Genomic DNA, 27,921 nt, shown 5'->3' with positions numbered 1-27,921 from the left:
TCAAATCAGTTACTTACACTAAGTAACAAATCAGTCTTAAACTAAGCCTTAACAACTAAACTGTTTATGGTAGTTTATCATGCTATTTAGTGAGCAGAACTGTGAAAAAAATCAAGTAGGGATATAAAACAAATATAACAGAATAACAGAGCTGGAAGAGTCCTTGGAGGTCTTCTAGTCCAACCACTTGTTCAAGCAGGAGTCCCTATATCAGGGGTGTCCAAACTTGGGAACTTCAAGACTTGTGGACTTCAACTCCCAGAATTCCCCAGCCAGCTATGCTGGCTGGGAAATTCTGGAAGTTGAAGTCCACAAGTCTTAAAGTTCCCAAGTTTGGACACCCCTACCCTATATCATTTCAGACAAATTGTTGTCCAATCTCTTTTTTAAAAACCCCAGTGTTGGAGCACCCACAATATCTGGATGCAAAACTTACCTGAATGTAATATTTTGCATTAATCATTAATCATTCTCTATTTAATTTTTAAAACTCAAGTAACCTTTGCAAAAAACAAACAAACAAACAAACCTGAAGGGCAATGTTTGGATGATTATTTGAACCAGGCATTTTTTTCTAAAAACAGAACCTGCCTAATAGGATAAAATATTATATGCTACACCTTAGCTTTCTTAAAATCTTATACTGCATCTTATCCTACTCAAAATCTTTCCACAATGCACCCAGGTTGCTCAGTATAAAAGCTTCTAAAGTACAAAAAAAATATCCATGTGACCACAGGCAAAAAGATATGAAAGCATCAAAGAAGCATAAGTGCTGTTCTCCAATATGGACTTTCTGCCTGCGCACTGACTGACTGAACCTGCTGCCCTTTTCAGAATGCCTCTGGCAAAGAAGAAGAAAGATTTGCTATTCATGATCAAAAAAGTCTTTAGATTCAATCTCCTTTGCTAATTCCCCATCAAGGTTGTCCAACTGCAGTGCGCTTGGTCTCAGTTTCTTTATCAACTCTGACCTTTCAGAGAGAGAGAGGAAGAGAAACTGCATTTATTAAAGCACATATAAAGCTATTTTCTGAAAAAAGATGCTAAGATACTAGCAGGAAAGTTATGGCTTTCTGCCACCTTCCCTTTTCCCTCCTAGGACAACATAGGACACGTTTGGTTGAATGCTAATCAATAAGAGGCCATTTTGTGCTCTTAGTTTTAAATATATACGGCTTAGTGGGAGAACACCTACTTGGCACATTTATCTGTGGCATTAGAACTTAAATAATCACAGAGGATAGGAACTCTTTAAAAAAAACCCTCCTCCTGAGAGATTTGTCTGTGATAGGGCATTACCCTGACTCAGTATGAGGTAGATATATTAAATGCTCTAACTTCTTTGAAGTTAAAGCATAGCTTGGCTTGTTGGCGCCATTTCCTGCTGCAGGTGGCTTTCTCCCATGGATTCTTTACCAATAATGCTGCTAAACAGTCCAATACATATCCTATCATTTGCTGTCTGGATCTACAATTGGGTCAGAGCAGTGGTGGGTTGCAGGCAGTACGCCCCGGTACGGGCATACCGGTGCCTGATAGGAGCAGCAGGCACCGTTCCGGTTCAGTGGGCCCACCTGCCTGCTGCATTCCTGAACTGTATTTGACCCAACGGGGCCATTTACGCATGTGCACGCAGCCTATGGCGCCTGTGCGATGCTCCACCGAGCAGCTGGAGCATCACGGGCGGTGGGTGTGCATGCATGAGCAGCGTGCGTGCACGTGGTGGACACTCGGCCCTGTCACAGCGTACCCGCTGCAACGGGATCCTGAACCCACCACTGGGTCAGAGGTGATATGTTAATTTATTCTTGCCTCTAATGGCCAGGTTGGCAACCTGGTGGGACACAGTTTGGATGTCAGGCCTGCAGCCATCTTTTCTTTTGGGTCTTTGGCCTGCCACACTTTCTATTATTCTGCTATGCATTTTCTATTGTGGGAAAATGGAAAGGGAGATTGCAAGGAGTCAGATTCTATGTAGCCACAACAAAATTCTTTCTAGAAAGCCAAGGTCATCTTTTGTCTCTGCACCTGATCGGAATTGGATGGGTGGAACTGTCAGCATGGCAGTGGGAGATTGGACCATGTGATGGACTTGTGGATATGGGGGAAGATCATGAACTTTCAACTGGGTGGGGAAAACCAGGAAGCTTTCAGAGACAGGTTTTCCCAGATGTGCCAACATGGCTCTCTTAATAAATTGGAATTTTGAGCAATACTTTGCCTTGGACTCTGATTTACTTTTGGATATTATTTGGAACCCTGACATTGGGAGCTGGCTGAGAAATAAAATTCAGATTCAAATTAATTTAAACATTAAAAAGTGTTAACATACCATATCTTGAATCTAGCCTGGATATGGAAGTTTTTCATTTAGTTGCAAAATATTTGATTTGATTGTTTAACAAATATATGCCCCCCCCCCCTAACTTGCACATGATAACTCTAGGTGGCTTACAGCATTGACAATCCATAACATAAGGATGCTGCTCTGTATATCAACCTGGGGGTCACCAAATATTATCTTGTGTCACATGGGGAAAAAAAGAGCCTTATTTTACTTAAACTCATTGAGTCTTTGTAGAAGCCACATCAGTTGGAATCTACTACAGTTAAGGTTTGCTGTTCAGGTTTGCTGCTGGCATCTAATTCTGCCAGAAAGTCTGCTATGAGATTAATTACTGGGAAATGTCAGTTCTATGGGTAATTGTCAGGCATTCAGAGTAACATTGCTCTTGGAATTGAATCTTCATATTTATATATTTTATTAAAAGCCTCTCACCTTTGGCTGTAATTGTGTTCTACTATTACAGGTGTGCTTGATTTATTTAAAACTGTGTGTTTCTAACATATACTTGAACTCATTTCAGAACTGGTCCCTTCTTCACCCCAAAAGGGAAACAAACCAATCCATTTGAAATTGCCCAATTTTTAAAATATAATTAGCAGGTTGACAATTTTGCAGAAGCTTAGTCAAATAATGCAAAGCAGACCACACCATCTTGGTTCAAATTCTTCTAATCCCCAGTATCTACAGATTGGGAATCTTATTTTCAGGCTGCAGAAAAATGACAATATGAATTGGAAGGTGACTAATTTTGAACAGTTGTTCTCATTAATATCATTTAAATACCCTTCCCTCCCCCCAAAAAATCTTTCATACATTTACTGAATCAGTATGTCTGGATTATACATCCAGGAGAAATGAAATAATCATTTACAGATGCAAGATTAACTGAAATACACATGGAAGGAGGAGAGGGAACAAATTATTTTGGAATACAGTAATAAAATAAAGCCTTTATAAAAACCCATTAACAATGCTTTTATGCGAGAGCAAGAGTAAGCAAGATGGACTATGGACTAAAATGACTTGATTTGTAATTCTTGCTTATATCATTAATGCAGCAGCATTTTCCTCAAAATTTCCCCTCATGATTAAAATCTAAAATCTTCTGCGTCTACAAAGTTAGCATCGGTAGGCAATCACAGCCAGCTGCTGTGTAAGTTCATATGCAAATGTTCTTGAACATTAAAGCTTTATCCTTGCTGAAACTGGTTAATTGCTATGAAACTAAGTAACCAAACCATCTGACCAAAGCATCCATTTATTTAGTGGGCAGCTTCTCTCTTTGAATCAATTCCCTTGATGACTTTTGTGTTTGATGTGCTGGTGGATACACTGAAGGAGGTAGATCCATGGCCCAGTGATAGTATATATACACTGCACATAAAACATCCCAAGTTCAAATCCTAGCATCTCCAAGCAGATGGAAATTGTCTGAATCTTTGAAAAATCGCTAATGGTCATTGTAAACCAGAGTAGGTACATGGACCAGAGGTTGTGGTGCTATACAGTAGGTGCCTAGCCAGTGGTGGGTTTCACATTTTTTTTACCACCAGTTTGCGACTCATGCTCGTTTCGTGTATGCACCTGGCCTTCCGCACATACGCCCTGCCTCAAAAACATGCCTAAATAGGACAGCATAGAACCCACCTAAGATTTCTGCTACCGGTTTGCGTGAACTGGTCCGAACCGACTGAATATCACCTCTGTGCCTAACTGTCATGTTTAGAATAAAGACTTTAAGGATTGGAGATTGCCTATCTCAGAAATGACAAGCAGCCAGAAAGAAGAGGTAAGGTAAGAAGGTCAGGTAGCTGTCAGTGCTCCCATCGTCTTGGAAAGTTGAAGAACATTTTTGCTGCTGGAACTTCAGGTTTTTAGAAGCGATCATCAACTGCACCAACTGAAAGATTCTTTAAAAAATGAAAAGAGGTGAAAAAAGCAGTAGCCAAAGGTGAGAGGTTTTGTTTTTAATGTTACTGCCTCCAGGCATTTTTCCACCTGTAGAACTGCACAGTGGGAGCCCAAATCATCTCAGTTCAGTGTTAAAACATGAGGTTGCTATTCTTTCCACTTTTTTTAAACAGAACATTTGTTCTAATTCACTTTGCTTCTTGCCTAGGTCCCAGAAGCTTAGAGACTTCCCTTTTTGTCTATTTGCCAGCAAACAGAATACCTGCCTCCCATTCCCATTAAAACATATTTCACTATAATCCAGACTTACCCAGGGGGAATAAAAATAGTGAAATGTCAATACTTCCCTGCTCTTTTGTCTCCCAACAGCCCCTTTTTATTTATTTTTATTTATCAAATTTAGATACTGCGCATCTCACTCTCAGAGTGACTCTTTTCAGAGTGCTCTATTTCCTACAGGGCAAGCACAAGCAATAAAGTATATCTAAGGAGCAGTTGTAAAGCATTTTCTAAGCATCTGAAGGACAAAGTCACTTGGATTTACTTGATTTTAGATGGGCTGGTCCAGAGGAGATGACTGAGGCCTTATTGGGGATGAGTTTGATCCTATAGGCCCCTTAGTCTGCATAGGATCTTTTGTAATGTCTTCTCAATTGCTTTTGAGAGTCTGGATTCCTGATTGAGAAAAACTTCCAGAAACAGGATGGGGAGCTGAATCAGGATGGCGTTTAATCCATTCTTGACAGATGAAGCATTACCACTTCTTTGAAGGAAATGGTGGTAGTCTTCTGCTCAAGAAGCCATCACTCAACCCAGATCTATTAGACAATTAGCAACTTATCAACCTTGTCTTCTTGGGCAGACTTATGGAGAAAGTGGTTGGGCTACAACCAGTGGTGAAATTCATTTTTTTTACTACCGGTTCTGTGGGTGTGACTTGGTGGGTGTGGTGTGGCTTGGTGGGTGTGGCAGGGGAAGGATACTGCAAAATCTCCATTCTCACCCCACTCTGGGGCCAGCCAGAGATGGCATTTGCCGGTTCTTCGACTACTCAAAATTTCTGCTACCAGTTCTCCAGAACCTGTCAGAACCTGCTGGATTTCACCCCTGGCTACAACTGAGAGAATTATATTTATATGGACCTGCTTTAGACTAGTTGTAGAGTAAGTTTCAGAATGGAGATTGCATTGATTGCATTGATTGATAATATCTGGCAAGACCAGAATAGGAATATTGCAGTCCTTCTTAGTCCTGCTTGATTTTACACATATAATTTTAATCCCCATTATAAATTAGGGAAATGTATATGACACATGGAGTGGCCCTCTAAACATTGTAAATAAATATATAATATTTACTGTTACTTGCCAACTGCCTACCATAGGACAATTGTGACCAGGAAATAAACTCTGGAGAAAACACCTTATTTTATAGGTGTCGTGGACTCTGAAGTTTTCTCTGGCTCCTTTATATCTGTAATTGTATCTGTAATTGTGATGACATTGAAATATTGAACATAACAAAACAAAGTTACATTAAGCAAAGCAATAAATATATATTTTAATGCAGCAATTTTAGTTGAGAGTAGATGTAAATACAGAGATAGAATTTAATATTTTAATAAGGTTTGGTTTCTTGAAATTCTGTCCAACTTTTACCAGCAGTGGCTATACAGAGACATCTTTATTTTTTTCTAACTAATAAATAAATTGATTGTATGCATATGTGGTTAGTTCTGCTCTCCTATGTTGTATCTGTTTATTCATAGCAGAGGTGTCCAAACTTGTACAAGATTTGGGGAGGTTAAAATGTGTGGGTTGACTATTCAGCCTGACATTCTTTGAACCATTAACATAAATGCAAATAAACTATTTTATGAAAGACTAAACAAATAACTCCGGTGGGGAGAAGAGGCTGCGGGCTGCTCGAAATTTGAAAACGGGCCGCAATTGGCCCCTGGGCTGGACTTTGGACATGCCTGGTTTATAGGTACATGCTAGGAAGTACAGGGACCTCCCTCTGAAAGGGAGGGTTTTAGGACGGAGTAATTGAACCCAGATATCTCTCCTAAAGGGGATGCAGGGGAAGATATTTTTCTCCATAGCCTCTAGGTAGATCTGATTCATTTTTGAACTTTTTTTACCATATTTTTCAGAGTATAAGACACGCCTTTTTCCCGCAAAAAAGAGGCTGAAAATCTGGGTGCATCTTATACACAGAATACAGCATTTTTACCTCCCCAAACCCCGCCCCTTCACCAAAATGGCCATGCATAGCTTCTAGGAAGCTTTCAGAATGCTCCTGGAGGCTCAGGAGGGCAGAAATGAGTGAAAAACGTGCTGATTTTTGCTCAATTCCCCCCCCCACAGCCCCCAGGAGCACTCTACAAGTCTCCTCCTGTTGTTATAATCTTCTTTATAATCCTTCTTATTATCTTATTTATATTCCAAGCTTAAGAAAGAAAAAAACCCTTAAATGGAGATAAAAAACAATCCAATCAATCCAATCAAGCATTATAAAAAAAGAAGGAAAATTTTATTTAATCCATAGGTGTAAGCAAAAGTGAAAACAGAAGAAAAATTAATCCATTCAGTTTAAAAAATAGGGAGTCTTTGCAAAAATTCCATCCATGAAAAAAAATTAGAAATAGGATAACACACTAAGTTTAATGTAGATTAATTTCGCCGCTTACAGTCTTCTATCTTCAATTTTACTTTAACTTAATTTTTTTGGGTAATCTCTTTTTCTAATAATAAAATTTCCTCACCAATTCAACACACGTTCTCTTTTTGCTTTCTTCCCGTTCCGGAGCTGTCCCAACTTCAGCAGCTTCATTAGCTGTGTTTCTGTCGCCGGAAAAAGAGGCTATTCCTGGATCTTTCAGGGACTTTGCGGTGTTCCTGAGATCAACAGGAGGTGCCTTTCTCAATCACCATCTCTGCAGGATGGTTTAGGTCCGAATGGACCGTCCAGCGGCAGAAATATCAACTGCGATCTTGGAGCACCAAGATTGCACATCTTGATGTCAGCATCTTTTTTTCTCTACAAGCCTCCTAAAGGCTATGCATGCCCTTTTTTGACAAAAAAATGGCCCTGTTTTTGCAAAAAAATGGCTGTTTTTGCTCATTTTGTGGGGGCACCCGCCAGGAGCACTCTACAAGCCTCCTAAAGGCTATTCATGCCTTTTTTTGAAAAAAAAAAAAACCAGGCCCGTTTTCGCGAAAAACGGGCTGTTTTGGGGAGGGCTGCAGAGTGCAAAAAAAAAATTTTTTTTTTTAATTTGCCTCTTCAAAATCTTGATGCGTCTAATATTCCAGTGTTTCTTAAACTCTGAAAAATACAGTAATAGTTAAATTGCTAGCTTCTCTCACCATACCAAATATGGTCCCATTGTGCTTTCTGAGAATTACCTTGCTGAAGGCTGTGGATGGACATAAGCTGAATGTGTGGGCCCATCCACTGTTTGCATGACCATTAATGCACTCGGCAATTTGAGCCCAGCAAGAACAACCAGCCAATGTTGTACTGAAAATTGTTCTTGCTCTTTAAAGGTTTAATAGATTTTGAAAATACCTTGCTTAAACTAATAGGATTTAATTTTGCCTTGCAGCTGCATCCGTACTTCACTAATTATACATTATTTGAATAAGCCAGACAAACAGGCACTATAAAATGTATACTCAAGAAAGTAAAATTGAATCCTTTCATCAAGAAAATTATATTCCTTATTAAATGCAACACACCGTACAATGTGTTTTGTACTTATCTACTGTTGCTAGACTTTTTATGTCCTCGGTTCACAATTTTTCAGACCCAGTGGTAGTCAAAGCTGTTGGTTTACAAAACTGTAAATGTTTTATACTTTGCCTTTAGCTGTCTATACCATCATACTTTTTAACCTGAGTTTTCTTCTGATCTATTAATTCTTTTGGAATTTCAAAGCATTGTCTTGGGGAAAAATGGTTTTCTCTTTCCACCAACTGGGCAATAAAAAGTGCCATACAAATGTCTTCCTATTTCGTCCATGCAGTATTTCAAATTATGTTTGTATATAGGTTCTTGCTGCTAGTGGGTTTTTTTTTAGGTGCTTCAATACACAGTTAACGAGCATTCACACACTCACATACACACACACATATACATAGTGTATGTATACATATACACTGTGTGTGTGTGTGTGTGTGTGTGTGTGTGTATGTGTGTATGTATGTATGTATGTATCAGTGACGTGCGGTGAGCTTTACGGCTGGTGAGGCTGGTGACGTCATCAGCGTGAGCCGTGGTCCCCTTCATGTTGACTCAGGAGTCAGGAAGGAGGGGAATTCCCCTCCTTCCTGACTTCTGAGTCAACATGAAGGGGACCGCGGCTCACGCTCCTGAGTCAACATGAAGGGGACCGCGGCTCACGCTGCGCGATCCCTCCTCCGCGATCCCTCCAGCCTCCCTCCTGCGCACGTCCCATTCCCCGCCTTCCTAAGTCAACATGAAGGGGACCGCGGAGTGTGCCCTGCGGGACCGCGACTCACGCTGCGTGATCCCTCCTCCGTGATCCCTCCAGCCTCCCTCCTGCGAATGTCCCATTCCCCGCCTTCCTAAGTCAACATGAAGGGGACCACGGAGCATGCTCCACGGCTCACGCTCCGCGGTCCCCTTCATGTTGACTTAGGAAGGCGGGGAATGGGACGTGCGCAGGAGGGAGGCTGAGGCTAGAGGAGCCTCCTGCACACGTGGTCCCATTCCCCTCCTTCCTGACTCCTGAGTCAACATGAAGGGGACCACGGAGCGCTCCCATTCCCGACCACATGTGCAGAAGGCTCCTCAGCGCATTTTCCCTTTTCCCTTTTCCCTAAAATTTTCATGATGAGAGCTACACCCCTGGTATGCCCAAATATGCCCTGGTTCAATTCCCAGTAAGGGTATGGCTAGCTGATGAGACCTAAATAGGTTGAAATAGATCTATACTAGTCTCCCTTTATTTATTTATCAGCACAAATACAACATACATACATACATACATACATACATACATACACACACACACACACACACACACACACACACACACACACACACACACATATATATATATATATATATATATATATATATATATATATATATGATTATCCACTGATTATTTTAAGGCTGAAGATTGAGAATTCCAACGCTGGGAATTTGGAAATGCCTGGCCTTTGGCAATACCAATATGTTTGGACTAAAATTAATGTACAGTAGATTTGGATAAGCCATGTGTTTTTCTGACTTTGTTCTCTCTACCACATTGTTATTTTCAGAACATTTGGATGGTAGCAAATACTCCACTCCAATCAAATGTTTACTGCATGCAATATGGAAGTTTCAAGAATCTGTTCCTGTCTCATATTATTCATTTTTCTCCTTTAATGGATAAGAGATAATTGCACAGAATGAATAGAAGTACAAATGCACTTTTTTCTCAGCTGATATCCGAAGAGCTACATATACATCTTGTGCAAAAATACTATGTGGCATTCTTTCTAACCACTTTTAATGAGTATCCTCCTTTCCTACTGACATTAGTGATTTATCTACTGCCTCAAACTTCACTTAGACTTAGATAAAGAGAGGACATGAAGTGCAGATATGTAATCCTCCTTTTATCTCTTCTTCAATATTGTAGGAATTCTACTTTAAATGTGGAGCACACCCAACCTCTGACAGTGAGACATCTGTGCCTTTGAACCTCATTACAACAAATACTCGGTACATCTCGTGTATAACCTGTACAGATGTTAGGTAAGTCATCTTGAAGAATGCTGATGGGTAGTCTTGGCAATACGGGAAAACGGTTTTGCGTCTTGTCTTCTTTCCTTCTATAATATCTTTTCCTTTGTCATTCTGCTGAAATGTTAGCTTCCCTCTCCCCCCCAATTAACTTTCATAATGTACATTAGAATATTGATTCTAAAACTGAATGGATGAACAAGCTGTTTCATATTTTGTATTCTTATTCAGTTGATTAAGTTATAGGCCATATAGTGCATTACATGGAAATCATTTTCCATGTATGGACTAAAAGGCTTTAAGAATAAAGGATCTCTTTTTATATTTTCCACATTTCCTATCTTCTTGCTGATAATAGTGAATGGGCAAAACAGAAATGCATATAGCTTAAACAATGTTCAACAAGGATATTAAAACATAAGGATTGCATCTCATTTGTTTAAGTCATAAAGAAATTACATAATCTCTTCCTTTCTATACTGCAAAACAATGAAATATATACTCATACACACACACCAACTCTTAGATGACTGTATTCTAAAACTGCCTTCTGCAAGTTTACTTCAAAAAGCAATGACAATGGTGATCCTATAGTTGCTACAGAGTCCGGTTTATAGAATTTGCCAGTCCATTGGATACAACTAGTTTTATAAGTGGTTTGCAGTATTTCTGTACTTTTGCTAGGAAAACTATTTAAACGTGTTCCTGGAGTCAACAGGAGTCAACCTCAACTCATTATCAACATTCCCTGTTAGCAGAGTAGTAGAACACTCTCAATACAATACAATACAATACAATACAATACAATACAATACAATACAATACAATACAATACAATACAATAGCAGAGTTGGAAGGGACCTTGGAGGTCTTCTAGTCCAACCCCCTGCCTAGGCAGGAAACCCTATACCATTTCAGACAAATGGCTATCCAACATCTTCTTAAAGACTTCCAGTGTTGGGGCATTCACAACTTCTGGAGGCAAGCTGTTCCACTGATTAATCGTTCTAACTGTCAGGACATTTCTCCCTGCCTAGGCAGGAAACCCTATACCGTTTCAGACAAATGGCTATCCAACATCTTCTTAAAGACTTCCAGTGTTGGGGCATTCACGACTTCTGGAGGCAAGCTGTTCCACTGATTAATCGTTCTAACTGTCAGGACATTTCTCCCTGCCTAGGCAGGAAACCCTATACCGTTTCAGACAAATGGCTATCCAACATCTTCTTAAAGACTTCCAGTGTTGGGGCATTCACAACTTCTGGAATCAAGCTGTTCCACTGATTAATTGTTCTAACTGTCAGGAAATTTCTCCTCAGTTCTAAGTTGCTTCTCTCCTTAATTAGTTTCCACACATTGCTTCTTGTTCTACCCTCAGGTGTCTTGGAAAATAGTTTGACTCCCTCTTCTTTGTAGCAACCCCTGAGATATTGGAATGCTGCTATCATGTCTCCCCTAGTCCTTCTTTCTATTAAACTAGACATACCCAGTTCCTGCAACCATTTTTCATATGTTTTAGTCTCCAGTCCCCTAATCATCTTTGTTGCTCTTCTCTGCACTCTTTCTAGAGTCTCCGCATCTTTTCTACATCGTGGTGACCAAAACTGAATGCAGTATTCCAAGTGTGGCCTTACCAAGGCATTATAACGTGGTATTAACATTTCACGTGATCTTGATTCTATCCCTCTCTTTATGTAGCCTAGAACTGTGTTGGCTTTTTTGGCAGCTGCTGCACACTGCTGGCTCATATTTAAATGATTGTCCACTAGAACTCCAAGATCCCTCTCACAGTTACTACTGTTGAGCAAGGTACCACCTATACTGTACCTGTGCATTTCGTTTTTGTTGCCTAAATGTAGAACCTTACTCTTTTCACCATTGAATTTCTTCCGGTTCTGAGCAAACCATTGAAATGACTTCCGGTTTGCTCAGAGGGTCGTTTTGAGTGTTCCGAAGGCTTCAGGGACTGTCCGGAGGCTTCCCTGAAGCCTTCGGAACGCTCAAAACGACCTTCCGGGCAACTTGGAGGGTCGTTTTAAGCGTTCCGACGGCTTCAGGGAAGCCTCCGGACAGTCCCTGAAGCCTTCGGAGCGGTCAAAATGATCTTCCGAGCAAACAGGAAGTGACTTCCAGTTTGCTCGGAGAGTCGTTTTGAGCGCTCCGAAGGTGTCAGGGAAGCTCATGAAATCTCCGGAGGCCTCGGGGGGAGGCTCTTTTCGTCCTCCCCAGGCTCCTATAAAGCCTCTGGAGCCTGGGGAGTCGAAAAATAGCTTTAAAAAAGGGTGAACTCAGCTGGCCAGCGCGTGCATGCGCGCTGGCCAGCTGACAGGGCAGCGCCTCGTGTGCCCTGACAAATGGCTCTGCGTGCCACCTGTTGCATGCGTGCCATAGGTTCGCCATCACTGGACTAGAAAATCTCCAAGCTTCCTTCCAAATCTGTTATTCTGAAGATGTATGGTTAAAATTAAAGAGAAAGGAGCAAAGTATACATCACCATCTTTTAAAAAAATAACTAAAGCATTTCATGGGGAAATAATATCCTAGTAGGAATTATTCCAATAAAATGTGGATGAAGTATTCTAGATTTCTCGCTAATGAAGTTCATAAATTTGTCAGGACTAAAATTACATGGATAATAAAACTCTGTAACATTTTCCCATGTAGACACTTAAGATATCCACTTAAAAAGTGAGAGTATCCTATTTATTCCTTACTTTTAATATTCATCCAAACTAGCTCATAAAATGCAGCACAACAAACTGCTAGAGAAATGGATTTTTCCCCTCTTATTTATTGTTGTGGCTTCCTTCTCTACATGTTTGAATTGGTCATAACATTCAACATTTTTTTTTCATTGCCCTCCTGTCCTAAACAACCTTTATTCACAATTGCCATTTCAGCAAGGAGTAGCATTTGACATAGATGGTTTACGAATGCTTGTGATACTGAACTCATAAGAAATAGCATTGTGACAGTTTCAGAAAATAGTGAATATGTTGAAATGGGCATTTTCTCCTTCATGTTGTTACTCACGAAAATAAATGAAAATGGAATTACAATATAATTCTCATGGCCATTTCCAAAATGTATGTGTTTTTCCGTTATTTTCCCCAAGCATGTGTTTTGTTTCCATCAATAAGCTTTTTAATGTAGTGTTTTAGGCATTCTTTTCCCAATATTTTCATTTGCTATTGAAAGGGATTAGGGTACATAGCTCATATCTGATAAACTGCTTGAGATACATATTCACCTTGATTACATTATACAAAATAAAAAATATGTCAAATAAGAGTATTTTCATTTTTCAGAATAAGAGGGCTATTGTTAAACCTAGGAGGAAAGAACTTGTTTATGAGCAAAAGCCAATTTCTCAAAAAGGTGTTGAAGATAACAGATGTTAGTCTTTTTCCAATTTAGCCACCACACAATATAGACCAGTGATGGCAAACCTATGGCGCTTAAAATGACCCTCCGAGCAAACCGGAAGTTGTATTTAAGTACAATGACAATAAAGATTATACTTAAAAGATGGATTCTGGTGTTTGCATAATATGCTTACCAGATCATTCCACCCCCACTCCCAAGATGATCCAATACAGGGGTGGGTTCCGGCAGTCACTACTACCGGTTCACTCGTGGGCACGCCATGCACACTCACATGCACAGACCAATAAAAATTGCTCTGCGCATGCGAAGCAAAAAACAAGATGGCGGTGCCTATGGTGCCTCCAGGAGAACTGGTTTGGGGGCATGGCGGGCCTAGGTCGCTGCTGGTTCCAGCAACCCAGGCTGCCAAACCACTACCAGTTTGGCTGAACCGATCTGAACCGTTAGGAACCCACCTCTGATCCAATACATAAATCAAAACAAAAACCACACAACTCAATCTTAACCAGAACAATATATCAATTGACCATATGCAACACAAATGTCTGTTGTCAGTGAACCTCTCCAAAAGAATACAATAATATAAATATTGAAGAAACGCACATATTGCAATGTACAGATAACCCGTGCTTAATACTGCCCTGTTTAGTGACTGAAATTACAATAGTGATGAAAAAATAACTAAACCCAGTCCCACACTTACAACTGCTGCAGCATCTCACAATCACATGATAGATTCAGGTTCTTCACAGCCAGCTTCTGATAAATAGGGTCACTGGAGAAGCCAGAAGTAAAATTGCAAGTCGCTGCCGCATGATGTTTTGCTTAATGACTGCATTGCTTAGCAATGGAGCTGCCTGTCCCAATTGTGGTCATTAAGTGAGAACTACCAGTAAAACCTTATTCTTAATAAAGGCAAAGGAGAGGGAAAAAATGAAAGCAGCACAAAATCCAACCAAACCCCAATATCTTTCAGAAACCTACCATGCTATTTTTCTCTTTCAATTACTGCAGTTATTACTGGCATCTAGAGAAGGGATTCTCCAGCTTTGTTCGACCATGGCTACCAAATTATAAATTGATTTGCATGACAGGTCCCATTACTAGAACAAATTTTTCCTTTGGATTACAATGGTACAAGAAGTAAATAGCATTTATTTTAATATTAACATTTTAAATTAAAGCAGCACGGGAAATATCATGTTAGTGCAACTGCCCCTTTGTAGGCTTGTGCCGGTAAAGTCCAGAGTAAGAAGGAATAGGCCTCCTATCCTGCCTGCAAGGAGGAGTTCTATCATGTTGCAAGGGTGAAACAGAAAGCAAAGTGAATGGGAAAATATTCCACTTTGGATTTGAAAAAAAGAAACTGGAGTTCTTCCCCCAAATTGCTGGAAACACTCCAGATGGCCCCAGCATTTGGTGTTAACTTTTCTACTGAATATCATGATCCAAGTTAATTGATTTACTTATTTCTTCATCATGTAACTATGGCTACCTGTTCTGACCTCCTCCTCTTGTATACCAAGACACTCCGACACAAAGTCTCTTCAAAGATGTTTATTGACATACAGGTTCCACCTTGGCAGCAATCCAGCCTGCCAAGGTCAAGATAGCACTCTGGGCAGCAATCCAGCTACAGCGACACCCCTTGGCAGCAATCCAGCTACCAAGCTCCAGATAATCACTTTAGCAGCCAAGGTCCAGGGAACAGATTGACAGTAATCCAGGTAAAACCTTTAGCAGCAATCCAGCCTGCCAAAGTACGACACAGATCTGAGCTTCTCCAACTCCAATGATCAGTTGATTCCTGCAAAGGGTGTGTCCACAAGCAGTCCCTTTATAGTCTGGAGAGGAGTCTAATGATCAGCAGCTGAGAGCCATTACCTCCGGTAATTGCTCAATTGCTCCTTACGCCGGGTAGCACGTCGGTAACGAGCATCTAATAGCTCACTGCTGATGTCTGACTCACTGTCCTGTGACTCCTCCCCACTGCTCCAAGGCATGACATCAGGAGCCCCCTTCCTTTGGCTTTCACCACTGCTCCATGCCTCAGGCGCCCCCTGGTGGCCAACCAGCCTCTCTGCGCCCTGCTCAGCGTCGGAACCCTGTCCAGGGTCCCCCACCTCCTCTTGAGCTGACTCAGAGGACACCTCGCTGTCGGAGTCTGGTGGCAACTCCAACGGCTCCTGCTGGGCCACAACAGCTACCCATCTCTGAGCAATATTCAAATAATTAAAACAAATCTTAAATAGCCATTAAAAACAATTAAATATAAATAAGACCACCGGAAGTGTCTCAAAGACTCAGATATAATATAGCCCTCTGATGGGCTCCCTGTTTTTTATTGTTTCTCCCAATTGTTTTTCCTAGGACAACCATATTTTGAGAATTTTCTGACAGTCCAACAGGGTTGAGCCAATGTCACTTTGATACATATAATATTAGCAGCAGCTTTTCCCCAAAACAAAAGTTCCAATTTTATTATAGTGGTCAGTTATTAAAAGTTCTGAATCTTCTTGGATGATGGAAGGTATGATTAGTAGAAATAAAATACCTCCACAATTGGAATACATTAACTTATGATGCACATTTTAAAATTACTACTGAAATCAAGAATTGGAATTGTTTCATTGAGAAGAGAAATGAAATGAGTGTTGTGGCCTGCCATCGGCCAGTGGAGCTAGTGGAGACTCAGACTGTGAAAAGGTTGGGGAGGAACATGGGCCAGTCCTGGAGTCTGGGGAAGGCTCTGATGAGGGCTTGCGTCAGAGGCAGCAATGGGGCCAGGGCCATCCAACAGTTATCAGCTATCTTTGGAGTCGGAGATCATTGGATCAGAAGAACAGCTGGACCCTGTTCCCGATGTGCACATGCGCCGAGTTATCAGGAGAAGGAACAAGTGCTGACTCCAGAGTAAAGGCACAGGTGGACGGTGATTTACCCCTCCCATAGGGAATAAAGAGCGAAAGGGGAGTGGAGTTTGCAGGAGACAATTAGTTTGCTTAATTAGTGTGAAGATTTGTTGATTTGCAGAGACTCCTTGCCAAGTATTTTGTTGTACAGCGTTGGGTTTGGAAGATATCGGCCTGGCAGCTCTCCAAGTCTAATAAGGTCTGTGGTTGTACGTTCACCCTTGAAAGACTGTTTGCCGAGACTTTGCTGGATGTGAATGAGAGGAAGTCACATTAGCTTAATAAAAAGGGGTTTTGTCGGGACAAGGCTTCATGATTTTGTGAAGCCTAAGTCAGAACAATGATAGCATTCAAGAGCTGTTGGAAAACAGAAACAATTTCCCAGGTAGCCTTATGGTATGAACTGATGGTTCAGAAAATTAATGTTAAAGGAATTGAAACACATGGCATTCTAGGTAGTGAACAACTTTGACATGCATTAGGCTGTTTGCAGGGTCGTTTGGCACATATGCTTATACAGACGCCGTAGAAAATCAAGTGGTTTGAGGTTCTATATGTTACTACTCTGCCCTGTGTGAGGGCAAGACAACAAGTTCAAGAGAGTAACTTATGACAAGCTCTGTTATGTCCTAGTGAGCAATGTATACATTCTACATCCTTGTAGAATTCAAAAGTGACCTAAACAAAAACTTCAGTTTTGATAATGGGAAGGTGGCTTTTAAGTTTCATTTTAGGCCACAGAAAAACCATAGATGATTGGGGTCAAGAATCCTTCACGATTTAACAAGCCAAGACCAGTTTTGCAGGCGTTTGAGCTCAGGCATGGCACAGTTTTGGGAGGGTTAGTCTGTGGACATTTTAGAAAAGCAATGTCGTTTTGGCCTAGAAATGATTAAATCTGCAGCTGAGAGTATAGAGGGAGATCTAATTGGACTACTTGTGATATTCAGCCATCGTGTTCGAAGAGGACTTGACATCTTAACAGGTTGTGGGCTGTCCACGATGTATCTGCAGGTGGCTGGTCAGGCCTGTATGGGCATGAAATGTTCTGCCACATGTCAGACAGACATCCGTGGTCGCCATTGTTGCAGCATTTGCAGCTCTGGCTTTGTGGAGTGCTCGCTTCTCTTGTGCTGTGGTTGTCCTTCTGTCCTCAGATGTCTGGCAGCCTTTGTGGATCACCGTGCGCTTGTACTTGTACTTATACAAGTGCAAGTACTTATAGTCCAGACAAGAAGACCCAACCATGAGGCTTTATTGTAAGGTTACAATAGAAGAATCTTGCCAATCTGAAAGTATCCCTCTCCTCCCTCACTTTTATTTTTCCCCAAAACTAGGGAGAAATCCCATCTGAGACATTTTCTGCACCCTCACCCATCTTTTGGACTCAGATTTTGTTTATCAGACTATTGTCTGGGCTGCAACTCCTGTCTCCTCAGGTCATTCCCACATACCATTATAGCAGCTGAGCCATGTAAAAACCTTGCTGATAAGCAATACCAGATACTGTAGCCTATTGATTGGATGGGAATGAAGATTTATAGCTGTCTGGTAGGCAATCTTGTACGTAATCACGAAAACTTACTTATGTTTGTGTGGTCAGAAGAAGTTATTTCTAGGACAGCTGCCTGAACAACTAAGGATCAGGCTTATGGAAAATGTAACATTTCACAGCGATTATAGGAGAAACCCTTTCAATTTACAGCACTGCTGTGTCAATTTTTGTGGACTATGCTGCGATGGCAAACAAATCCCTGCAAAGCCTCTTCAACCTTATTATATGAGCAGGGCCTTTCTGTGAGAGAATTCATGCAGATGGTGTAAATGTCAGGTAAAGATATGAAAGACAGATTGCTGTCAATTTGCTGAAAGGAAACAGTGACTCAGAGTTGATATTACTTAATCAGTCAACATAGTTATCTGTGGCATCTTTAAAATCTTATTGAAACGAACAATAAAAATGTATCAATACATGGAAATATGCTTCCTTTTTCACAAACTGAGCAAGGCACACACCACTGCAATGTTTCCATCTCATCACACTTCAGTTGTCCCTTTTCTCCGTGGACTTACAACAGTTCATTTAGTGACTATTCAAAGTTACAACAGCATTGAGAAAAGTGACCGTTTTTCACACTTATGACCGTTGCAGCATCCCCATGGTCACAATGATCAAAATTCAGACACTTGGCAACTGACTCATATCTGTGACGGTCACAGCCTCCTGGGGTCATGGGATCACCTTTTGTAACTTTCTGACAAGCAAAGGCGATGGAGAAGGCAGATTCACTCAACAACCTTGTTACTAACTTAACAACTTCAGTGATCCACTTAACAACTGTGGCAAGAAAGGTTATAAGATGGGGCAAAACTCACTTAACAAATGTCCCACTTGGCAACAGAATTTTGGGGTTCAATTGTGTTAATAAGTCGAGAACTACTACTATAGACATCACAGGTATCTGTGCTTCTTTTACTTGAAAACGTTTCAAAATCATAAATGATGTGTTTCACTACTACTATGATATATTTCACAAGTGATTGAAATAGTGGATTCAGAAAACATAAATACCCTTCCATAATTAAATATTGTAGCACTGCTATCTCTTTTCTTTTAGTTAATTTTTTCTGGACGTAAGATATAGATGCCACATAGGGCACACCACATCTGTATAAGCAATTCCCCCCTCCAAGGCTGATAACATGTGTTGTTGCACACAGAACAGCAGAATAATTTGTACTCACCACATTTTGCTTTCTCCATAACCACTTTGTGACAGCCTTGCTTCAGACATGCAAAGCAATGTTATTGGCAGCCCTGGATAGATTTACGGTGATAGGATAGAATGATAGAATTCTGTGAATGATACGATAGAATTCACGGAAATAGTATTCATCCAGGATGCCCTGGATGCTTTGATCCTTTAGCAATTTATTATTATCAACAGGTTTTTTATTAATTGAAAGCACCTTGGACAAATTCGTTCTACCTCTTATTTATAAAATAAATAATTGGCAGTTATATCAAGATGTTTTTCAAAGCCATGTATCTGTGAAACATCAGACATCTTTTATGTGGAAATATTCAGCCTGTAGTGGAGAGCTCTGGTTTAATTATAATAACTATAACTAATATCCAATGACTCTCTTTACTGTCAAACTTTGCAAACTATTTATTTTTTTATATATTTATTAAATTTAATATGCCACCAATCTCACTGTAAAATTACTCTGGGAGACTTACAACATATACACTCATCATTATAAAGGATTAAACATTAAAACAGTAAATGTAATATTAAAATTAAGAGAGAATGAACTAAGATGGGGGAACATAAAATGAGGTGGAAGTTATTGATCTACCTAATAAACTTAGCAGGGTTTTCTAAATGTATAAATACTTCACTGTTGGTATTTAGCAAAATCTGCTGGATTTTAATGGAGGAATGTTACCTTTTATGCTATTCTCCCTTTGAACCTCTTTTGAAACTCCCAAGAAAATATTTGTGCTAGGAAATGCATAAAACAGAAAAGGTATTTTGTTTTGAGACTGCAATTTTGAAATGACTGGAGTATTTCAGTTATAGGAAACAATGGGAACTGAGAACCAACTGGTACTCCCTATAAGAGAGGGTAGAATAAGAGTTCATGCTGGTAGGTAGTTTAATTCAGGGTCTGTTATTTAAAATGCATTGCCTTCTTCAGGATTAGCGGTCTTTTCAGGCTTTTTTTATTATTATTAAACGCCACACACTGATGCCCCACATGCATATCAAGTTGAAAGCACTGATTTGGTATGGTTTTCTGTTTGTTACAATGAAATCCGTACAGCAAAGCTTAAGAAATGAACCAACCTCAGCATTATTAGAGATGACACTAGGCTGTCATGGAATTGGCAAGCAAGTGCAGATCTGGATAGAGCAAGTGCAGCCAAAACTGGAAAAAGAAGATAGTGTGCAAGAACTGGTATGTGTAGAAGATCAATGAAAATTGGCAGAAGTATGCCACTGCAAGAAATCATATTGCAAGGACAAAACCAATCATTACTGGGTCTCAGAGGAACAACTGAACACAAAGGAATGCAAGAAAAACATCTATCAACTTGTGAAAACGCACACCAAGATGGCCAAAGGCATTGAAGACTATATGAGTGTTAAAGTGGAGATCAATTACAGGATGAGCTCAAAATTCTGAAAGACTGGCAGCAGCATTTAGACCAGTGTTTCTCAACCTTGGCAACTTGAAGATGTCTGGACTTCAACTCCCAGAATTCCCCAGCCAGCAAATGCTGGCTGGGGAATTCTGGGAGTTGAAGTCCGGACATCTTCAAGTTGCCAAGGTTGAGAAACACTGATTTAGACAAAATCTCTAATTTGAATATCTACACCTGTCAATTCCTGATGACTTCGCTAACACTGGCCCAATCACACATGAAGAGGTTACCAAAGTGATAAGCAACATGAAGAATTCAATGCACTTGGCCCAGACAATCTACCAACAAAACATCTAGAACTTGAAAGAATGTCTAGTAGCTGACTGGATGACATCAATGCCATTGTAGACTCTGGCCACGTGTCTTCCAACTGGGCCCTGAGAATTACAGTTCTTCTCTTCAAAAACAAAGACAACTTGGGAGACTGCTCAAACTATAGACCATTCCACCTCCGGTCGCACATAGTGAAAATTTTCCCCAGCACCTCTGTGACATTGTTGAAATTTGTATCAAACAGTATCAAAGACTTTAGCACCACCAACATCATTTTTTTGTAGTTCTCACGCTACAGAGAAGCATAGACAATTTGAAAAGAAACATCGCAACTACAAAATACAAAACTGAGCTGAATATTTCAGCTCAGTACCTGAAATATTCAAAATATTTAGATTGAAGCTGCTCAGAACAGCCAAATTTATTTCAGCTTGAAATAAAGCAATTTCCAAAAACAAAAGCAACACAAACCGCCTGGTTTATTACCGGTAATTCTAATTGGTGGTCATAATGTTTTGTATATCCCTGCCTTCATGCAAATGCCAGAATGTTTACCATCTGACGCCAAAGCACTGATGAATTATTGGTGTGATAACAATGAAAAGTTTGGTAACATAGCCAATATCCAGAAAGATTTGCCTCCTAATTCATCATTCATACCTGTTCTGGCATGAATGAACAATATTTCCCAATAACAGAATAATTATTTCAAATAATTATTTCTTATTAATGTTAACTATTGACTATACTTCCTCTAACAATAAGCAGGAGAAAAAGAAAAAAGAAGCTCTTTAAACCAACTTTTGATGTGTTGAAAGTATTTAAAACATTTAGCTTCCCTTTTCTATTCAGGAGCAAGCTCATTTTTTTCACACAATATTGTGGGTGGCTGTGAATGCCAGTTGCCATATATTTTAGCCTTAACAATTTATGAAACACTTTAAAGAGCTATTCGTTTAAAAAGTTTGCAGTGCTGTGTTTCTGAAGTGTCTTTGTTTTGCAAGAGTGATGGGTTGGTTGATCCTTGCTAGAGGACTGCCAGCCAGCTGACTACACAATGGCAGAACAGTGATCTGGTGCCAGTCATGGCCTGGTTGGATAGATGCTAAATAGAGGAATGGTGAAAATCCTTTAGCAGCCTTAGAGCAGATGAATAGAGAACTTGACTTGAGCCTGGGGATTGCATTCCATCTATGTCATTTTCTTAGTTTACTTTGGGTAATTCAGAAGTGAGAACAGTATTGGCAAAACTGATTAATTTAGCATCCTATCTCAGTGGGACATTTTGAGATTGAAGAGAAGAAAAACACGAAGCATTCTACAATGTACATCTTTTATAAATATGAATAGCAATTAAAAGTACGAAAGCATGTAGGAAATGCCTATAATTCTGAGAAAACTGTTGCCTATCAGTGTAGGCTGCTTTCCCCTTCTCTCAATCCCACGATTGTTGACATCTTCTCATTAGTTGCTGTCAGATTTTGAAAATCAGTCTTGAATGATTTAACTCCCCATATTTTTAAATCAACAGTAGTCAGTTGCAATGTAATGAAATGATAGATATTTGTGATATTAGCTTAAACTATAGACTAGAAGCTTGTTGATGCAAATATTTATATTTCTTTCACTAGTGAATGCCCTAGTTTCTTTTGCGGTTTGTCCCTGTGGGATTATTTAACTCTATCAAGATTCACAGACTGAATAGATGAAACCTCAACACCACAGCTGTCAGTTGGATGATAACTGTGAACGCTTTCAGAACAAGTACTTAAAATCACACACACACACACACACACACACACACACACATATGCACATTCATATATAGTATAAAGGTTTAGGCAAAAACCACCCTATTACGGTATTTCTCAATTTCAGCAACTTTAAGATATGTAGACTTCAATTCCCAGAATTCCCCATGCTTATCCACAAATATTAAAGTTGCTGAAGTTGAGAAATACTGGCCTGCTAAGAACTGAAGAAGCTAAGTGAGAAATTTGTTAAGTGAGCTTTGCCCCATTTTACAACTTTTCTTGCCATATTTGTTAAGTGAATCACTGCAGTTGTTAAGTTAGTAACATGGTTGTTAAGTGAATCTGGTTTCCCCATTGGCTGTCCTTGTCTGAAGGTTGCAAAAAGGGATCACATGACCTCAGGACACTGCAACCGTCATAATGTGAACCAGTTGTCAAGGAGCCAAATGGAAATCACATGACCATGGGGATGCTGCAATGGTCCTAAGTGTGAAAAATGGTCTTAAGTCACTTTTTTCAGGGCTGTGGTTACTTTGAACAGTCACTAAATGAACTGTTATAAGTTGAGGACTACCTGTTATTGTCCTTAAACAACAGCCCCCAATACATTAAATACACAATCACCAGACTCTGGTCTCACCCTACACAGCATAAGCAAATTCAAACATAGTCTCTGTTTTGTCTCTGTTCATATTTGAGCATCTATTTACAAAAGGACATCTTTTTTTCTAGCAAAATTCTGAGCAAACAGCAAGATGCTGAATAACATCCAGTGCACAGGCAATGCCATGCCAGTTTCATATTGTTGCCAAGAAAATGATCTGAATATATGCATAAAGTCAGACTTATAATAACTTTTGTGAGCTGTGATGGCTAAGCTGCACTTGTACTTTCTAATCTATCTTTGTTCTAACCCTTGAAAGGAGAATATTTAAAATAACTGTAGAATTTGACTGGAAGTCTTGGGAAAAAAATAATGGCTCAGAGAAATGACACAGAATATAAGAAAATAGTTTTTTTCCCCCCAGCTAAAGTGGCAGAGGAGAAAATGGCTCTTGCTTCTCTTATTTGGTATACAGAATTTTTGAAAAGAGGGTGGTGATGGAAATTAAGTGGAAGAAAACTGGAGGGAAATGAGTATTGGTAGAATGAAAATTGCAGTACTTGGGGGATAAACTAATGGCACCCATATCTTTTTGCAATTTCATTGTTGTGCAGATGGTAAGCGTGTAGAGAAAAATAGTGTGTATACATAAATTATTGTAAGCAAATGCAATATGAAATAGCTTTAAATAAACAAAAAGACCACATAGTTTCTGGTTTTTCAAGTGGAATATGCATATTATTTTATCCTGGTTTATACTGTATCTGGCTTTGAGATATAAGGAAAAAGGGCTTAAAGCATCAATTAATTGCAATATTTTGAAGTAATAATTATGTATTTATACGGATTTAAAAATTCCCAGTCCCAGACAGCTCTTAGTTAAAGAACTAAATATCCTAGCTATGTTTATAAAGAATTTCCACCAGACTATATGAGATGTATTTCTTGCTAAATGTTAGGATTGCTATGCAAAGTTGTAATCCTGAATATATTTTCTCTGAACCAGCAATAAACATTGTCTGTAATGTAAAATGCAGCTAGGCATATTGATGCCAATAAGTCCTAGCTTTCTGGGGAAGTCTGTAACCCTAGCAAAGGTGGAAGTAAAAAGAAAAAAGCTGTTCAGCAGCAGCTGGATCAATTCAATTACATCAGCAATGGGCTCACTGTTGGAAGTTCTGAAGAACCTCCTTGAGAAAACCCATGTGATTGCTGAAAGTTGGTACCCATTTGATTGCATATAATCAATCAATCAAAAAAGTGGGTAAGATGCTGATCTTGTTGATCAGAAAGGTTGGCAGTTCGGCGGTTCTAATTCCTAGTGCCACATAACGGAGTGAACTCCTGTTACTTGTCCCAGTTTCTGCCAACCTAGCAGTTCCAAAGCATGCAAAAATGCATGTAGAAAAATAGGAACCATTTTTGGTGGGAAGGTAACTGGTTCTGTGCGCCTTTGGTGTTTAGTCATGCCGGCCACATGACCACGGAGACGTCTTCGGACAGCACTGGCTCTTCGGTTTTGAAATGGAGATGAGCACCACTCCCTACAGTTGGGAACAACAAGCAGATATGTGTGAGGGGAACCTTTATCTTTACCCTAACCAATCAACGAAAAACATAATCCATGCATTTTGCTACTGCAAAAAGTAATATGCTAATGCAAGTTCTGGGAAGAATCACATTTTGTTTTTCCATTCATCCCACAAAAGCGTTTACAACTGAGTCAATTGAATTTATTTTCATATCATCGAAAAGTTCATTTTGTTATGAACTTCTTTTAAATAACAGATTCACATCTGTTATTTTACGGATGAATGTAATTATTGTCAAGCACCCAGGAAGCCGGGAGATTCAGGCAGTTCAAATGAGTATAAATATTTATTGCAAGCTTAAGCTCTCCACAAGAATCTGCCCAATTACCAGTCAAAGGAAATGCACGAGAGATAAGAGAGGCATTCAAGGTGGGCTGGACTTAGATCTCTTGCGGGAGTGCAAGGACTCGTGACTTATGATGCATTTGACCCCCTCCCTTGGGCTCAGCCTGGTCGTTTCCTACAGTCATATTTTGTTCCTTCAGATTTTTCATTATTGAAAGAGATTTTCTTTGAGTGGAAAGGTTAATTACTTAAGTGCTAAGCTGAAATTTCTACTGCTAATTCGGGACAATATTTTTATTTGAATTAATTGCCTTCTTTGATGGAAAAGAACAAATCCATCTACATTTCTGAGATATGGGACCTGACTGACCTTACTGATAAGACAGCCAACAATCCTATCCCATGCCATTTTTGGGCTGAAACAATGGACTCAGACCATGTGTGAGATGGTTAGAGACGCCATGTGATACTAAATTCTCTCTGTGTTGGAGGTTGGCTAGGATCAAGTCAAATCAAAATTATGGTCATAGATTAGTACGGATTGACCAAAACTATAGTCTAGACCTTATCAGGTACAAGAAATTAAGAACCAAGATAGAGTTCAAAAGTACTGCAAGTTTATTTTATGCTACCTATATACAACATCTGAACTACTAATGGTCAAAGTGAATTTGTGTGAGATAAGAGTCAATGGACTTCAAGGGCAAGGGGTGTAGAGACTCCAAACTGATGATGTGTTTGACCCCACCCTTGTGATCAGCCTGGCCATATCCTACAGACCTGCCCATATTGGGAGATTGCTGGCCATTGTTTGCTCCAAGATTAGGAATTAAAGCTCTTTTAAAATGGAGGCAGCAGTTTATCAGCTTTGTATTAGGAAGGTAAGCTCTGATTCATACCCCTAACCCATTGCATAATTTCTGCTCATTCACAATGTAAGGTGTACAGAAAACCAGGGGTCCCCAGCCCCTGGTCCGTGGACCAGCACCGGGCCAGAGCATGTCAGAAACAGGGCTGGGTAAACAAGCAAAGCCAAATCTGCGGGATGCAGGCAGCACAAAAAATAATGCCCATTCCGGTCTTCAGAAAAACCTCTCTCAATGGAACTGGTTCCTGGCTGCCCAAAAGTTTGGGGGCTATTGCAGTAGATGATGAACAGGTAAAGGGTCTTGTGCAGTGGTGGAATTCAGCCAATTTGCACCTATTCATGACAACCAGGTAACTTTCCAAGCAGTTCAGAGAACCAGTTGTTGGAAGAAATCTCCTTTTGGTTTTCCCCCCCACTTTACAGGGCTAATCCTGTAAGGAAGGAAGAAAACATTCTGGTGTTGCTTCTAGTCTAATCTTTATTGCCCTGCTTACAGAAACTGCCTCTCCGGTTAACCTTTATTACATTGTAACAGCTAAGGCGAAGTACCCGTCGACGTGAGTGACGTTGAGTTGATCATGCCCACCCAGTCACATGATCACCAAGTCCTGCCCACCCAGCTGGTTATTAGTGCAGAGAACCAGTTGTTAAATTATTTGAATCCCACCACTGGTCTTGTGGATTTGGGAACTATCTGCATAAGGTGGGGAAAATGAGGTGTGTTATATGCTTTTCCTTCCTAGAAACTGGAACTTTTTTCCTAACATATTATAATACTATTTTTAATAAACTTTAGAACCCATTTTGACATAACTTAAATTGTTTGTTTATTATATTGGAAAATGTTAGAATTCAGAAAACATTGATGATGTAGTGAGGGTCATTAGTTCTGCTCTCCAATCAAGTTTTCAATGTTTTTTTCTTTAAATGGAGAAACATCACTCCTCTGGGGAAGTATCTTTATGACAAATGTAACCTTTTTTTTTTTACATCCAGTTGCATTTTTAAAATTTAATATTTGTGGTTTCTGCCTACCGTTCTTTTGTTAAAAGAGAAATATCATGGCAAACACAATTTCTTCCCTTCAGGCATATTTTCTCCGGCTTGTGTGAAAATATTGCCAGGTACCCGGCAGGAAAAAGAGCCAGACAATTTAGAAATCTTTGCTGAGAAGAATTCATTCTGCAGCATGCCTGAGAGAAACTATGAGGTAACTTCAGCAAAAATTACCCAGAACAAAGAGAAATGCACTGGGTACAAGTAGGCCTCAATTTAAGATCACAACCAGAATTATGATTAAGTGATGCAGTTATTAAATGACTTTTCATGTGACTAGACCCAATTTTATAATTTTCTTACCACAGTTGTATAGTCAATCACACAATTAAATGAATCCAACAACCTATGATACTTCGAGTTCTAGACTCAAAAAGACGATGTGAACAAGGAGCCGGTGCATCAGAGGTCGTTTGTAAAACTTTTGACTATTTTGTCAGATACCATTTCTAGAGCTATCTAAAGTGAAAGAGAAGGCTGTGAGAACTGTTCTTTGGTCTTTCAACTGCATTTTTTTCTTTTCTTTTTCCCTGCTTTGGAGAATGTCCCAAAACTCAGAATGTATTTAAAGCACAACTGAAAGGAGGACAATTATTTTCTCTCCCTTCCATCAGTGGCTAGTTTTAATTGGAAATTCTAGTATTTGCCAAGGCAGTCACGCTTTTAATATTGATCATTTATGTTGTGATAATCAGCTCCTTTTCTCTGGCTGCCCTTGCTGGTTGCAATGACTGACTGCTTTAGACTTTAAAGTGTATTATGGTGGTTTATCTTGGATGCAACTACAACATATAAAGCTCTCAGTTTAACTATATTTTCTATGTTGAGCGTTTGCTTAGGTTTTTCAATACCCTATTACGGCATGTCACAACAAATAAAATGGTCTTCAAAGATCTGAGATGAGAACCTGTTCAAAAGCCAGAATGCCATGTCCATATGTCACTTGTCTTTAT

At 39.7% G+C, this 27,921-nt stretch overlaps 1 protein-coding gene across 2 annotated transcripts in view; it reads left to right on the top strand.

Moving 5' to 3' along the window:
- PRKN (parkin RBR E3 ubiquitin protein ligase) overlaps positions 1 to 27,921 on the top strand; it is a 792,757-nt gene that overhangs the window by 406,542 nt on the left and 358,294 nt on the right. For both annotated transcript variants that reach the window (XM_081943460.1, XM_081943459.1), the window contains exon 6: positions 9,921 to 10,036. In XM_081943460.1, coding sequence (XP_081799586.1) covers positions 9,921 to 10,036 — 116 coding nt within the window. The remainder of the gene's footprint in view (positions 1 to 9,920; positions 10,037 to 27,921) is intronic.

The sequence above is a fragment of the Natrix helvetica genome, assembly GCF_964273705.1.
Source record: "Natrix helvetica genome assembly, chromosome: 2".
NCBI classification, from domain to species: Eukaryota; Metazoa; Chordata; class Lepidosauria; order Squamata; family Natricidae; genus Natrix; species Natrix helvetica.
The sequence above is the reverse complement of the archived record's forward strand: the minus strand, read 5'-3'. Positions and strand labels throughout refer to the sequence as shown.